The sequence below is a fragment of the Hydra vulgaris genome, chromosome 14 (assembly GCF_038396675.1).
Source record: "Hydra vulgaris chromosome 14, alternate assembly HydraT2T_AEP".
NCBI lineage: Eukaryota > Metazoa > Cnidaria > Hydrozoa > Anthoathecata > Hydridae > Hydra > Hydra vulgaris.
In genome coordinates, this window is record NC_088933.1 from 22,090,001 (window position 1) to 22,106,678 (window position 16,678).

At 27.4% G+C, this 16,678-nt stretch overlaps 1 protein-coding gene across 1 annotated transcript in view; it reads right to left on the reverse strand.

Moving 5' to 3' along the window:
- The window catches only part of LOC100209448 (endosome/lysosome-associated apoptosis and autophagy regulator family member 2), a 97,184-nt gene that overhangs the window by 23,193 nt on the left and 57,313 nt on the right, over nucleotides 1–16,678 (reverse strand). Inside the window, exons 12-13 of the mRNA XM_065818325.1 lie at nucleotides 7,540–7,656; nucleotides 7,164–7,357 (exon numbers count right to left, since the gene is read on the reverse strand). Of these exons, the coding sequence (XP_065674397.1) occupies nucleotides 7,164–7,357; nucleotides 7,540–7,656 (311 nt within the window). The remainder of the gene's footprint in view (nucleotides 1–7,163; nucleotides 7,358–7,539; nucleotides 7,657–16,678) is intronic.

A 16,678-nucleotide genomic window follows, 5' to 3' on the forward strand; every position in this document is an offset into this window, starting at 1 on the left:
ATTAACTGAATGCCAACATCAGTATTTTAAAAGCAGGATAATTAGTGTACTAAAAGTACACTACTTATCCTGCTTTTAATTAGTGTACTTTTAATATATCTTAGTGTACTTTATATTTTATATTATTTACACTATATACTTTATAGTGTATAATTAGTGTACTCTTAATATATCTTTTTTAGCCAAAATTTGACAACTTGATTTGTGCTAATGATTAGCTAAAACAAATAATTGTTGAGTATGGGTGAGTAACCTAAATCTACCTTTACTCATTTTCTACAGACCCTGACTGCTAGATTTTTATTTTTATTTATTTCAAAATCTTGACTTCCAACAAAGCTGCAAGCAACCACTATTAGATTTGGAAGTTACTGGAAGAAAAAAGATGAAGTTTATAGAGCAAGATAACAATTGACAGATGACTTAAAAGATTGCAAATTATATGAAAAAGGAAAGAAAGATAAAGAAAGCAAATTCCAAAGAACTGATGTTCAAGGAAAAAACTAGACGGAAAAGAGTTTTTAGAGCACTTAAGAATAGTCACAGAAAAACAATGAGACATTTTAGTAGATGGCTCAAGAGACGCTAGCACTTTAGAGCAGTGCCTGTTATAGTACTTGTAGAAAAGAGAAAGAGAAGCACAAGCTGCAAAAGCAGGTTCAACTTTTACAATACCTTTTGCACTTGCCTTGTCTAAAAGAGAAATGGCATCATTGGAATATCCGCCCCAGATATAGCAACAGTATTCCATACAAGGACGGATTTGAGACTTGTAGAGATAATGAATAGAATCTGGAGTAACAAAGTGTCGAGCACGATAAAGAGACGCAACTTTAGCAGATGCTAATTTGATATATGGTTTCCAAGAAAGATCAGAAGTAAGAGTTAATCCTAGAAGATGAAGGGTAAATGACTTATTGAATACATTACCGCTCATAAATAAAGGAAAATCTAATTTATTGTGATAACGATTGGCTGAAAAAACTGAGTTTTATCTGAATTAAAGTTCACAAGCCACTGTGAGCCCCATGCTGTAGCAGAAGTGAGACCCTTTTTAAGCTCAAATGCCCCCTCCAAGCAATCTGTGTTGGCTTCTTGTCAAGACAAAAACAAATGGTAGTATCATCAGCGAACAATGCCACCTTAGATGTGAGAATATCAGAAAGATTGCTAATATAAATTAAAGAGTATAGGGTCAAGGATACAACCTTGGGCCATTATAAACAACAACAACAAGATATTTCTTTTTCTTTTTAAATCATACAATAATATTATAATAACAATAATAAAAAATTCATAACTCTATTGATTGTAGTAAGTAAAAATAATTGTTTAATAAAAAAATAAAAAAATTGTATATATATATATATATATATAGAACCCTTAGATGTTGTCCGAAAGTTTTTTCCATATTTTGTTGACAAAAAGTAAAAATTAAAATGCAAGACCGGAATTTTTTTTTTTTAATAACGATAGACTGCCTGCCCCAACCAAACCCTCAGTCGATGTAGTAGCACTCCCTTGCGGGTCAGGCTATTTGTCAGTCGATGTAGCAGCACTCCCTTGCGAGTCAGGCTATTTGTCAGTCGATGTAGCAGCACTCCCTTGCGAGTCAGGCTATTTGTCAGTCGATGTAGCAGCACTCCCTTGCGAGTCAGGCTATAAGATAGTCGATGTAGCAACACTCCGCGCATAATTTACAGTAAAAAAAATAAAAACATTTTATTAAAAAAAATAAAAATAAAAACATTTTATTAAAAAAAATTAAAATAAAAACATTGTTTATATTGTTAAAAACATTCAAAATGTTTTAAAAACATTCAGAATGTTTTTAAAAACATTCTGGTCAATTAAATTTGCGTTTTTGTGGTTTTTTTAAAAAACGATTAATTTGTAATTAAATTAATGGTTTTTACTTTCGTCCAACACGGAAATGTTGGACGAAAGTTAAAAGTAATTAAAAGTGACGTATATGTTGGCGTAAGAATCACTTTTTTCCTTCCGCTCTTCCTAAAGCCAACAAACTATAGATCTATATATATACATATATTTATATATATATATATATATATATATATATATATATATATATATATATATATATATATATATATATATATATATATACATATATTTATATATATATATATATATATATAAATGATAATAATATAAAATAATATAATAATTAGTAAATTAATTAGAAGTATTTAATAATAATAATAATAACTAAATGGTTGTTATGGATGGTGTCACTCAAACAGAATTCTGATCAAAGGAGTGACACCAGTTTTTAAATATAACTTGATTAATAATAAGCATACACACATAGAACATACATAAATAAAGTAAACATTTAAAAATCATACTTTGATGATAAAAATAACAAATAAACAAACAAGAAGTTAATGATAATAGTTGTAGTAATCATAATTAAAAAATAAGAGTATATTTTAAATATTAAATGAAAATCATGTCAATAAGTTAGATTAAAATTTTTCTCAGAATTTTTTAAAATTGATTTTGTTTTAAATTAAAAAAAGCCGATGAAGGTGTTTGGAGTTGTAGTTTTTTGAATTTATTCACTATGCATACAAGACTCTTGTTCCATTCACAAATGCACTGATAAACAAGAGAATGTTTACCATACTTCTGAGTTTTAAATGGTGATACACTAAGTTTTCCATTGTATATGTTTCTAGTAGAGTATGTATGTATTACTCTACTTTCTGTAAAAAAAGTCTGTTATAGAAGAGGGTAAATTTTTATTAAGATTCAAAAACAAGAAGATTAGCAAAATTTACAAGCGCTGGAAAGGTAGGAACTTTTAGATTTTTGAAAGATTCTGATGTTTCTGACTTAAAAGGTTGGAAGTTTATAATTCTAATGGATTGACGTTGAAAGGAGATCAATTTTTTGATGTGATAGTTGCCATTTTGACCCCAAATTTGACAACATTAACTAAGATGCGATAACAATAATGCAAAGTAAATATTCTTTATTGTGAATTGATTGACATAATGACAAATTATTGAAAATGCTACATTAGCTCGAGTTGATGAGTTATTGATGAGTTTCTTGCGTAACTCATCAATATGAAAATTCCACGAGAGATTGCAGTCAATCAAAACACTGAGATATTTAATAACTCTTGTAGGACATAACCGTTTATTATTTTAATTTTATTTTTGTTTGAATTTTAGAATTGTTGTTTTGATTGTATTTTTTTCTAGAAGATGAAAAAAAGATTAGCTCAGTTTTTTTTGCGTTAAGACATATTAGGTTAGCATTTAACCAGTGAACAATACCTTTTAGATCTGAATTTATGTTTTTACATAGAGAATTATACGATTTGTTGATATACAATAGGTTTGTGTCATCAGCAAAAAAATGAATTGACAAGAAGCGAATAGAGTTGTTTATGTCATTAACATAAATTAAGAAAAAAAGAGGACCAAGAACAGAACCTTGAGGAACACCGCACTCAACAGTTTTATTAGTAGAATTATAACCATTATTACTTACAAATTGTTTCTGATCTGTAAGATAGGAGCAAAACCAGTCACTTACAACACCACGAATACCATAGTGTTTTAATTTAGAAATTAAAATGTTATGATCAACGGTATCAAAAGCTTTTTGTAAATCTATAAAAATACCACAAACAAAATAACCAGTGTCGAGAGCTTTCCTGATTTTTTCAGTTATACTTATCAATGCATGGCAGGTATAATGTTTTGAACGAAAACCAAATTGAAATTTAAACAGTTAAAAGAGTTAAGAAAAGAGTACACTCTAAAATACATACATTTTTCAAGAAGTTTACTAATGTTAGATAATAGAGAAATAGGTCTGTAGTTAGTACATAAAAGTTTAGAGCTGTTTTTAAATACTGGAACAACACAGATAATTTTAGAACATTCGGAAAAGTTCCAATTACGATACAACCCTCGGAATTAGGAAAAATGAGGTCAGCAATAATATGCCGACCTCAATCTTTTTGAGGTCGGCATCAGGTCGGCAAAAATTATTTGATACAAAGGTTTAACCATAAAAACATAGAAACGAGGTCGGCAAATTTTTGCCAATCTCAAATAGACTTTCAGGTCTGCAGTTAGGTCGGCATTGCCGAATGCCGACCCTAATTCCGAGGGTTGACGATATGATATATTAAATCGATAAGAATGTTTGTGGGAATGCTATTTGGGCCTATTGATTCTCTCAGCTTCAAATTAGATATAAGAGATGAAACTTCAGGAATATTTGTTGGAGATGTAGTATGGAGTATGTAAATTTGGATATTTAAGATATTTTGTATAGTTTATGTAAGTTTTTGTGCGATGTTTATAAAAAAAGTGTTAAACTTTTCAGAGATAAGATTTGGTTCAGTTATATATGTTTCATTATCTTGTAAACAGTTGGGAGATAAGTGACTAGAGTTTTTGACATTTATTAAAATATTAATTCCTTTCCAAATTTTGCGAAGATTCTTTACATTTTCTGTAAAGTACTTTTTAAAATGCATTTTTTTTACTGAGCTTATTAAAGGTAATTATCATGCATTTGTATTGTTTGAAAGCAGTTTTAAATTTGTTTATGTTCCTAATATCTTTGATTGCGTATATGAATCGATTTTAAGATTCCCTTTGCAATCCAAGGTTTAAATTGACGCAAGAAGTTCTTAATACTAATTTTTAAGTGTGGCGTAGCGGTTCAAAATCAAGGTTGTTTCAGAAATAAATGTTTGGAAACAAGAGTTAACATCATTGTTCTCTATAAGATTATCCCAATTAATTTTTAATAAATCTGATATGAAGTTTATTATATTAAATTTTTTTAAATTTCTGCGATATAAATTGTGATTGTGTGGTATAATTAACTTATTAAAATTAGGACAAATATAAAATTGAGGTAAGTGATCAGAAACTTGTCAAATAATGTCCTGAAATAATTTCATTAGTTATTAAATTAGAAAAAATATATATTCAATGATTGTAGCAGAGTGGTTAGTAATTCTGGTTGGCAAAGTGATAAAAGGGCGAATATTATAAAAAGAAAACAAGTTTAAAAAATCAGACGTTGCAGTGTCATTATTTGATTGTATCAGATCAATATTATAATCATCTAGTAAGAAAATCAATTTATTTTCAGCATTTATTTTTTGAAGTAGGACAGACATGATAATTATAAAATCGTTTATATCCATGCAAGGGTGTTTATAAATGCAATCAACAATAATATTAGATTTAAAAAAAAAAATTATTTCAACAAATACTGATTCTAAACAATATGGTGTATAAATCACTAAATCATCCCTTAGTTTATAAATTAATTTTTTTAATAAGTATAATAATGTACCTCTACAAGAGGATTCAGTTGGTGTGTGCTTAATATTGTAGTTATCAATGAGGATTGGATGAATTGATGGTGTTCCTTTTTTTAATCGTGTTTCAATTATACCAATAATGGAAAGTTCAAAACTCATTAACGATAGTAATACGTTTAATTCCTCAAAGTGTTTTTGCAAAGATGATATGTTTTAATGAAATAAAAAGAGAGCATTAATTTTGTCAAAGTTTAGTGAACAGAATTTACTCATATCATAATATTTGCAAACTATGTCTATTAGCGCATGGATTTCTTTATCTGAATTTAAAACATGAGATGAAACATAATCATTAATTTGATTAGAAACTTTATTTAAATGAGAAGACGGAAAGAGATTTATTGACAGAGGTAAATCATCAGTTATAAGCATTTTGTCAGAAGAAAATAGTAATTTGAATTTGTTATCTGGTACATTTGTGAATGGAAAGACACTCTTTGTACAACTTACATAATGCTGCAGTGAGCGACTTAATTGTAGTAAATTGTACTCAGTATCAAGCCTGCTGCATTTTGAATGAGTCCAAAACAAACAAATGTCACATTGAATTGAGCAGCAACCTAAACTTTTTTTTTTTACCCAGATGACAGTTTAAAGCCATAGTTAAACTAGTGAAAATAAACTTTTGTAATATTTGAAAGGATCAAGAGATAATGATTTATAAGTAAATAGCTATGTAAAGAATAGTAGTAAAAAGCTAATAAAGCTACATAATAATATCAATAAGTAAGGTATAAATAGTATTAACAATAACAATGATGAATGATAATGAAATAACAGTAAAACAAACAGGCAACTGCAAAATATAATTATAATTTAATTAAACGAATAAAAAACTAACTATAAGTTAAGAAACTAATTAAAAGTATTATAAACTAATAATAAAATAAATATTTATTATAGTATAACAAAATAAATAATCTAATGATAAATTAGAATCTAAAATAAATATAAATAAAAATGTGATAAATAAAATTAAATATATATATATATATATATATATATATATATATATATATATAGATATATATATATATATATATATATATATATATATATATATACACACAATAATAGCAAAAAAAAAATTGATTAAAAATATCTTCTTCTCTTTTAATAAATCTTTTCTTCTGATATTTTTTATCTTTTTTTTTTCTTTCCCCCTATCGATCGTTTTATTCTTTTTTATTATATTTAAAAACGATTTAAAATTCGAATTTTCTTTTGCATCTTTCTTTTTAAGTTTTATGTTTTCTTATATCTTTCTATGATTATTTTTTAATTCGCTTAAAAAAGATTTACTGTTTCACTATTTTTGCTTTCTATATTTAAAAATCTTCTTTAGATGATTGAAATGATTCAAGTTATCAATAATACTGTAAACTTTTTTCTTCCCTTCTTTATTTCCGTTAAAAAAAATGTCCGCCATCCTTGAAGACACTCTACCGAAAAACCAAAATACATAATAAACCTTGGGCCAGTATAAGGGCCAACCTTGTATAAGGTTGTTACCAGTATAAGGGCCAGCCCAGTATAAGGGCCAACAAGTATAAGGACCAACCAATATAAGGGCCAACCCAACCTTGGGCCAGTATAAGGGCCAAGGATACAACCTTAAGGAACCCCTAAAGTTACAGATTATGAAGAAGAGTGTTGTCCATCGAGGACAACTTTTATACTACGATTTTAGAATTTGAGATCTAAAATTCTAAAATTATAAGTAGTAATACTAGTAATCAAAATAATAGAAATCATAAATTAAAACTGTATCAAATACCTCTTGGAACTTTGTTCGACATAGGTCATCATTTTGACAGAATTGTTCAAATGTCATTGTAAATGTTGACTCATCTTCAGTGAATGCAGTTACATCTATATACATAACTAATTCTGCATCATCAGAATGACCAATACCAGTAGAAATATATGAACTGTAAACTGACCACCCAGTTGGCGTGCGACAACCATTTTCTAAAAAATAAAATATTTTTATAACAAGCAACTCTCTCAAGTTGGAAGTGACTAAGAATTTGTTAAAGGGGTTAGATAATCATAACCATATAAAGAACAATAAAAGAAAAAATGGTAATGTTATTAAGTTGACACTTAACCAACATCAAAAAAAGTTTTAATAATAAAAGAACTTTAATTACCATATCCTGGATTGGACAAACAATACAAGTGAATTGGGCCACTTAAAGGAAGCTTGTTCCAAAACTGAAATTGTAAGCCAGGTTTACCCTTTGTGTGTGGTGGGCATGATTTACACTCTAAAAATATGTTTATAAATAAATGCAAATGTGTGTATGTATGTATGTATGTATGTATATATGTGTATGCATGTATTTTAGGGTGAGTCGATTTTTTTTTATTTTTTTTAAAAAACGGCAAGGTTACTTTTTGTGAAGAACTTTATGGAGATTCCGAATCAGCAAAAAAAAAAAATTAAAAAAAAAAGAATAATAATAATGGGTGGGTCAGCACATATTTAAACAACAAAAAAAAAAGACTAAATTAACTAGAGGAAATAATAATTGAAAAAATATATACATTTTTTTAATTTTTAGTAAACTTAATAACTATTATGTTGAATTTAAAAAAAAATTTATATTTGATTCAAAAATGCTTAAAAATGAACATAGAAAGTGAGTTTTTGTGAAGGGTATTTTTACAAAAATAAGCCACTTTTTTCATATTTTAGACGTAAAATATGATGGTAGAGTGCGTCGTTTTTTCCTTTTTTATATTAAATTTTTCAAATCAAGGGTGCACATTTTTGTGAAAAATTTTATAAGGAATCCGAATGTAGCAAAATATTCAAGTCTCTAAATAATAATTTTTTTAAGTATTAAACACTAATCTAAAACAATTTTTTTATAACAAACAATATATTATACACTAATACGTTTATAATATATGTATATAAATATTTTATATAGTACTGTTATCTTTTTTAAATTTACATATAATTAACAAATAATAGTTTATAAATTTTATTTAAACTTTGTAAGTCCAGCTAAATTATATTTAGAATTGTTTTTGCTCATAAAAACTCTGCTGACTTCTTGTGCTCTGATATATCCTTCTCACTTTTATGCAAATATGTTTTTGCACAAGCCTCTGTAAACTATATAAAACATTAAAAATAATTTAGTTATTGAAAACAATTTATAAATTATTATATTCTTATAACTAGATAAAAAAGAAACCTGCTTAATACAACATTCGATGGATTGTGAATCCCATGGCCAATCTGGAACAACCATAGACTTGTAAAGATATTTTCTGACTTTATGGGTTGTGAGGCTTGTGGTAAGAAGTGGTTCGTATACTGAATCTTTCCACTCAATTAGATTGGTCAATTTATCAGCATAAGTAATTATGCATGGGGTTTTGCGACTTTTTAACGAATCATCTCCTAACTGGGTATTGTTATCTCCTTTCCCTCTAATTTCTAGTATTTTTTGCATTCCGAACTTTCGTTCCTCTTCATTGTTAGAACACAAAAGAGTCTGTATAATGCATTCACTAAAGGCAAACCATGCAGATCTCTTTACAGTTTTTATTACTATTGCAACAACCTCTTTTTTTTTGACATTTTAGTTGTTTCAATTGGAATAAAATATGCCTAGGTCCATCTATCCAGGAATGTTTTACCTTTATTTGAAACCAGCAAGGAAAATATACACCAACTATAAATTCAATAACTAAACATAGGTTTCTAAGGTTCTTTTCTGTTAAAAAATAAATTGAAACCCACAATCTACAGAAACGGTTGAATGTAGTAAGCCATCTTGAATGAGAAACATGACCTATTTCAAGGTTTATTAAATTTTCAGGTAAAACTCCAGATCTTATTGCTGTTACAATTCTGTATTCGTAAGCTTGATCAGCCGAAAGATCCTTAACTATTTTGTCTGGCAAAGCAATAGGTGGTTCACCTAAAGTTACCCTTTCAAAGTTCTTGTTTACTTCCACATCTGCAACTGTATCCAGTAGTTTACTTAATTCACTGGACCATTTGTTGTTTGAAAGTGTTTTTCCGTCTAATTCAACTATTAGATGTCTGAGGGTTAGTTCATTAGTATAAAGAGCGGATATTATCCAGTTCAACTTTTTATTAAGTTTCAATTCAACAAATTTTATGACACCTTCTTCCCATCCAGTATTAACATTTGTTGAATCACCGCCCGATGCTTGAATCGATTTGTCAACACCATGCTGAATCATCCATTTGACTAAATGATTGGCAACTATTTTGGCATGCTTTTTTTCTTCAGTTGTTTTTTGTGGAGTAAAATGAAACAAAAATCTGCCGCCTGGTTCCATGCATGTAGTATAATGTTCCTCTTTAATAGATCCGGGAAAAAACTGACTAGATCTTTTTACTTTTATCTTTACTTTTGTAACGTCTTTTCTACTATCAAACAAAATACAATTGATGTTCCCATTGTCTATACATTTTAAAGTTTCATTTTTTAACTCCATCATTACTTTATCTTTAGCTCTTACAATTTTTTTATAGCCAACAATAAACTGTGTATCTTTCTCAGTAATCAATCCTGCATTAACCCAGGCAGCTATAGTCAAAGCTGCAGCAGCTCTAGAAGAAACTCCTTATCTAAATATATATACATTTTTTAGTTATACTTAAATAGAGTTTTTTTTTTTAATTTAAAATAAAAAATATGTATTTTACTTTAGACTATGTATTGCGACATTTCGTTCACTTTTAGTATTATATTTAGGCTTTTTTTACTTTTGAAATTGAAGTACTAGGTTCTGTGTTGAATTCTTTATCAGTGAGTTCATCTTCAGTCATTGAAAAATTGTTTAACATTTTATTTGTTGTTATGCTGTTTGCCTTTTTTCTTTTAAAAGCTTCTTTATTAGAATGGTTATATAATGTTTTAACTTGTCTGTTGTGTTCAGGCATATCTTTGGAAGATATTTGAAGCAAACCTTTAGCACCAACTTTATCTCTTTGGGTTTTAATATTAAAAATAACTATAATAGGAATTTTATATTCCTTAGAGCAGTTGCATGTAATGTGGGCTTGTTGTTTACAAATAATTTTGCAACCAAACTCTTTACAACTAGAAATTATACACTTACAATTTAAAATATCAAAAAGTTTATCCAATTTCAATGTAAACTCTTTTTTATTTTCTCTGTTCACTGATATTAAAAATGCAACGTCCCAAGCTTTTATAATTTTGTACACAATATTCTTTTCAGAATAAATTATAGGATCTTTAACGTTTGCCTTTTGCCACTGCATAATAACGGAACATGCAACCTTTTTTGCCATATCTTTTATTAAAAAGGTCCTGGAGTTTTTATCACATTGTTCTCTTAATAGAACTGCATATCTGCATGTTTGTTGTAAGTTCAGTGAGTAATAACTCCTTTCCAGTACCAACTAATTCTGTTAATGCGGTTTTTTTCATGTTTCTTTATTGTTAATTTTTTGTTTTAGATTGTCATAATATTTTCTACAATTTTTATATTTTGTTTAGTTTATATATAATCAAATTTTCTTCATAATATATATTATCTTATTTAATCACTTTTATACCCAAAAAATATTTTTTATTGTTTATATTGTCAATTATTTATCACTAGTTGTGAAAAAATATTAGTTAAAAAAATTGTATTACTTAAGTAATACAATTTTTATTATCTAATATTTTTTATAATATTATTATTAAGTTATTTCAATTAACAACTTTAACATCTGCCATTCAAAGGAAATATTCTTTACAGATGACAAGTTTTTATTTAACAATGTTTTCCCAATGTGTACTTATTTCCTATGTACCTATTTTATCTTGTAGACAAACACAATTAGTTATTAAATATAATTATATCTTGTTAATTATTTTTACAGATTCAGATTCCTTGTGAAGTTATTCACAAAAATAAGTTACCCTTATTTTTAAAACTTAATTTAAATGGGAAAAGACAGCACACACAACAGTTACTGTCTAAAAATATAAAAAATATTGCTCCTTAATTAGCCACACTTTAGTCATTCTTTAGTCATTCAAAACTAAGCATTCCCCTTGACTAAAATCTTTAACTTTATTTTTTGATTCTTAAAATTTTATTAAAAAAAGAAAAAACGACCCACCCAGCAAGACATTTAAAAAAAAATTTTTTTTTGCGGATTCGGAATCCATATAAAATTCTTCACCAAAAGTAACCTTGCCGCTTTTCAGAATGAAAAAAAAAAAAAATCGACACACCCTAATGTATATACATAAGTATATATATATATATATGTGTGTGTGTGTATATATGTGTGTATGTATATATATATATATATATATATATATATATATATATGTATATGTGTGTGTGTATATATGTGTGAAAATTTATATATATATATATATATAAATTTTCAAATAAATAAAAATTTTTTTGAAACTTTTTGACAACATGTTTCATCAATATCAATTGACATCATTAGGTATAAAAATTAGTTACAAATTCAGAAATTATTACTAATTTTTTGTATTATTTCACACATTTTTTATAATAAAAATAAATATTCATAATAGAGATTTGTTAAATTCGTCTTTGTTTATAGTATAGAATTTTTATCAACTATTATTTATGTTAAATCGAATTAAAAATTATTCTGCTGTTTAGAGTGTCCGAAATCAAGGACATTCTAAATCAAGGAAACAAAGTAATGTTGAAAACATTTATTAAATGGAAAGTTGAAGAGGTAATAGGCTTTAGAACTGAAATTAACAATGGAATTACATATGTTATTGAAATATACTGCAAAGTTTGTACTAAAAATAGGGAGATGGTATTACAAGGTTGTAAAGACTTGATATGACAAGGTGCTTTACAGTTTATTGATGAGACGAACTTTGTGACAAACTACACAATCCAAAGACATTTTGAAAAAGCATCTCACCTTATTGCAATAAGATGTGAGACAAAGAAACCTTCAAATGAGCGATGTGTTACATCAACTGATGGAATAAATTCAAAATTCTCAAAGGTAAATAATAAATTATTATCTTTGAAATAAAGAATTTTTATCTTTAACTACCAGATTCTAATCTCTTAATTTTGAACTGCGCTAAAAGGTTCTTTGTAGCAGGCTTGACCAAGAAGTCGTGCGACCGCAAACCATTATTATATTTTGATTTGATAATTTGGCCATCAAACATTTACACATTTGTAAATGCTTGATGATAAGGTTTATGTTAATGTTAAATGTTGATATTAAATTATTTCAAAAATGCGCTGAAAAAACTAAACTAAACTATGAGAAAGTTAAAAAAATAATGACCTAAAAAAAATTGCCAACAAAAGATAAAAAAATTTGAACCTAAAAAACTTAATTAAGATAAAAGAAACTGTTTTTGGACAATGTTATTTTGTTCTTTTTTTCTACAGAATTCTTTTTTTAAGACAAAGTTGAAATTAAGTTTTTTAACTAAGAGCACTTGCTTAGCATTAATTAAAAATCGTTAACTCTTTTATTATTCATTCTCCTGTAACATTAAAAAAATTAGTAACATTAACTAATGTTACATAACATAAGTTAAAAAAGCGTGAATGTTTTTTTCCTTAAAGACATTATATCAAATGGATGTTTATAATTCAAACATTTGTTGACAAAAAAACAATGTATAACAAATAAAAAGCTTTTTATGAGCACAGTCTTCAGCAATTTTCAAATTTCACAATTGCTCTAGCCGACTCTCGAGTACGCATAATCACGCTCAATGACAACATAATTTTATGAGCGTGAAATAACACGTTTGGTGATTTTCTTCATCACAAGCCCGTACATACATACATACATACATACATACATATATGAGCAATTCCACGGCAGAAAATGAAAAAGTAGTCAAATTTGGTCTCTTTTTCGTCAACTTTTAGCAAATGAATATTGATGTACACAGTGGGCCCAAAGGCAGTTTGCAGTAAAGAGGGGGGAGGGGGTGTGGTTGCGTTATTATAAAATTGTATTTTTTCTATATTAGCTGGTAATTGTTATTTTTTTAACATAATATCTCTCATATTTAAATATTAGCTTATAATTTTCTCGTTTAGTGGAATTTAAAATAGTGTAAGTTACTGTTATAATTTACAGCTTAAGTTAAAATTCAAAGTGATAAACTTAAATAATATTGGGCCTAGCCCGTAAGGGTTAGTGTTACGGTCATCAAGCACGACTATTTTCCAAATCACAATTACTGTCACCGCGAAAGAAGTTGTTTGTCTCTGGAAGGCTAGTTTTTTAGTCATAAGTCAGTTATAAATCCATGCATGGGTGTTTAACCCATCATGGTTTTCTGGAGAATGACTGGGCTGGCTTGGTGTAGTTAAGAGATAAATCTTTTACGCTGGTTACCAACAACACAAGACTCTACTGAACGACATAAACAGCACGGACTTACACATTACACTTATACACCCTTATGCACTTATAGCCTTTTTACATCGTTTGCATGCTTTTTGTTCTTTTATAAGATAAACTATCATTGTTTGAACTCATTCTTATTTAGGTAATATTTTCTTTTAATATATAGTATGTGGTTGGAATGTTAAATGCAGATTTGTATGTTATGTGTATGTGGTTATCATGTGTGATTGTTTTTTTCATTTTAGGATTCATATAAATATATATAAGAGCGATTCTTTTTGACTAGCGGCTTTCGACATGTTTTGTTGATGGACGTCTTGTTGTTGTTGTTTTGTTATGGTCTCAAAATTACGTTTAATTGGGACCGTAGAGAAAACTTTACTTTTTCGGAAACTTCGATTTAGATATGGTCTCAAAGTTACCTTTAATTCGGACTGTAGAGAAGACTTTACTTCTAAACAATATTTTTCCCCCTTCGTACATCGTTTTTATATCACGACTAATATTATTGCTTTATCACCCAAAATAATTTTTTAACCACTCCTTTGGCTTAAATTTATCTGGCCTTATTTTAGTATTTAGTTAATCTTATTACAATATTTTTTAATATATGATTTATCCGCTGATTTTCATACTATTACTATTATCAAGGAACTTTTATGCTATACTATCTTACATTCATTACTCAGCTTTGTTTTAATTTTCACAGGCGCAATTTTTGTCTTTTATTATTAATCGGAGAATTTCTTATATCCTTCACTACATGTTTAAATCTTTACATTTTTGCAGGCCATATACATGTTTTTTTCTACTTTCAAATATTACTTGATTTTTAGTTATGATTTTAAGTTGTGCGGGTTGTTTCATTTTCTTACACTTTAGGTTGGTTAACAAAATTTGAATGAAGTATCTATGACAGCGTTAGAGTTTTTTGAAGACTCTACTATGTTTTATTTTATTTTAAAAGGGTTTTTAATAGGGTATATTGCCATTTGATTGTTTTTGGTTTATTTGTGCTGGAAGTACCTATATGGTTTAAATCGTTGACATATTGCATGGTCTTAGGGGAAAATTTATTAGTATTTTCTGTTTGCACACTTTAGTTGTTGTAGTTTTGTTTCTGGCGTTTTTATTTGAATTTTAATTCATTGTGCGTAGTTTTTTCTACCGTTGGTATGGTAAGTGATTTATTTAATTATTTTTACTTATATTGTGCAGTAGATCAACACTTTTCATATCATCAAAAAAATATAAGTGCTTTAGAAATTTGGGTATGGTTGGGTTTTGGCTATTTGTAGTGAATCTTTTTTTACTGCAGTATGGAATAGGCGTAAGTCGCGGGGTAAAGCATAAGTGGCGATGACGTTTGTCTGAGGGATAAACTAGTTATAAGTGCTGATCCTCATCGAAACGCCAGTAATAATAGACCCGACTCTGAGGAGATGTTTATTGCTTAATCACTACACAAATTATGTTTACACATTGGCATTAATGTTTTTTTTTCCATTCTGAGGCCTTTCATTGTTGTATGCATTCTTTTTATTTTTTAATCTTTTTTTTGTTTTATTTATTTTTTGTTTGGTGATATTTTTTTTTTATCTTAGTTCATATTAGTACTTATATAACAATTTATTTTTTATTATTATTGTTAGTACTGTTTAGATGAATTGTCTGTCTTATTTATATTTTAAATATTCCTCTATTAATCTTTATTTCTGTCCTGAAAACTGTCAAAATATGTTTTGTTTGAAAAATAATTCTTCTTTATTCTAATGTACTTCATTTCTTTACTCAGGCGTTCACTGCTCGTGTGTGACCATTCAGCGAATTTTATGTCAGAACTATATATATGCCAAATTTTTAAAATAATTTCTCTCATTTTTAAATATTAGCTTATAATTTTCTAGTTTAGAGGAATTTAAAATAGCGTAAGTTACTGTTATAATTTGCAGCTTAAGTTAAAATTCAAAGTGATCCCAAACCTCCGAGATTTATTGTGTTCATATTAAAGAGAATGATGAAAAAAAATGTTTGGGCTAAATTTTTTTGATTAAAACAAAAGAATAAATCAATACCAAGAAAAACTAACTTTTTTATTTTAGTCAAAGCTTGTCTTCTCTGTTTTATTGCAGGTATAAAAGTCAGCATAATATATGCTGCAATCTTCAGACTTGATAATTTATTCAAGCGCGTTTTATTCCTAAGAGTTTCAGTACATGACGTCATTGATTTTTTTGATCGATTAAGTATTGGTATTCATTTATTCTTTTGTTTTAATGAAAAAATTTAGCCCAAACATTTTTTTCAACATTCTTTTTAATATGAACACAACATGTCTTGGAGGTTTAGGATACCTTTAAAGTTTAAGTTGCAGCTATAGTGTAATGAGCAAGCTATAATGTAATAATCAAGTAACGTATTTAATACTATTACAATATTATTATTAGTAATTATTTTTACTTAATATGATACTTAAAAAAGTAAAAGTAAAAACGCAAACTTTACAATATTTAAACCACTTCAATTAGTTATAAAAATTATTTAATACATTCATGCTGACAATAAAACGTGTTATTTTTAAAGAGTGTTGCAAAACATTAGATACCACATATTTTATAATTTGTTTCTTGATCTAGTGTACTATTAGAAATTTAAGTATATTTAATTTTTTTATTCAAATAGTTTTTAAGTTGATGCTTTCATTCAATTTTTTCATTCAAATTGTTTTACAATAAAACGTGAAAAAAGATTTGGTCTAATCGAATTTTTCCTTTATTTTATATTTCCTTAAGTTTAAGTATATGCTTAATTATTTTTTTAGAACAAAATTTCTTTGAACAGAAGTAAAAGAACTTTATTTGCACTCACTTGCACTATACGGACTATTACGT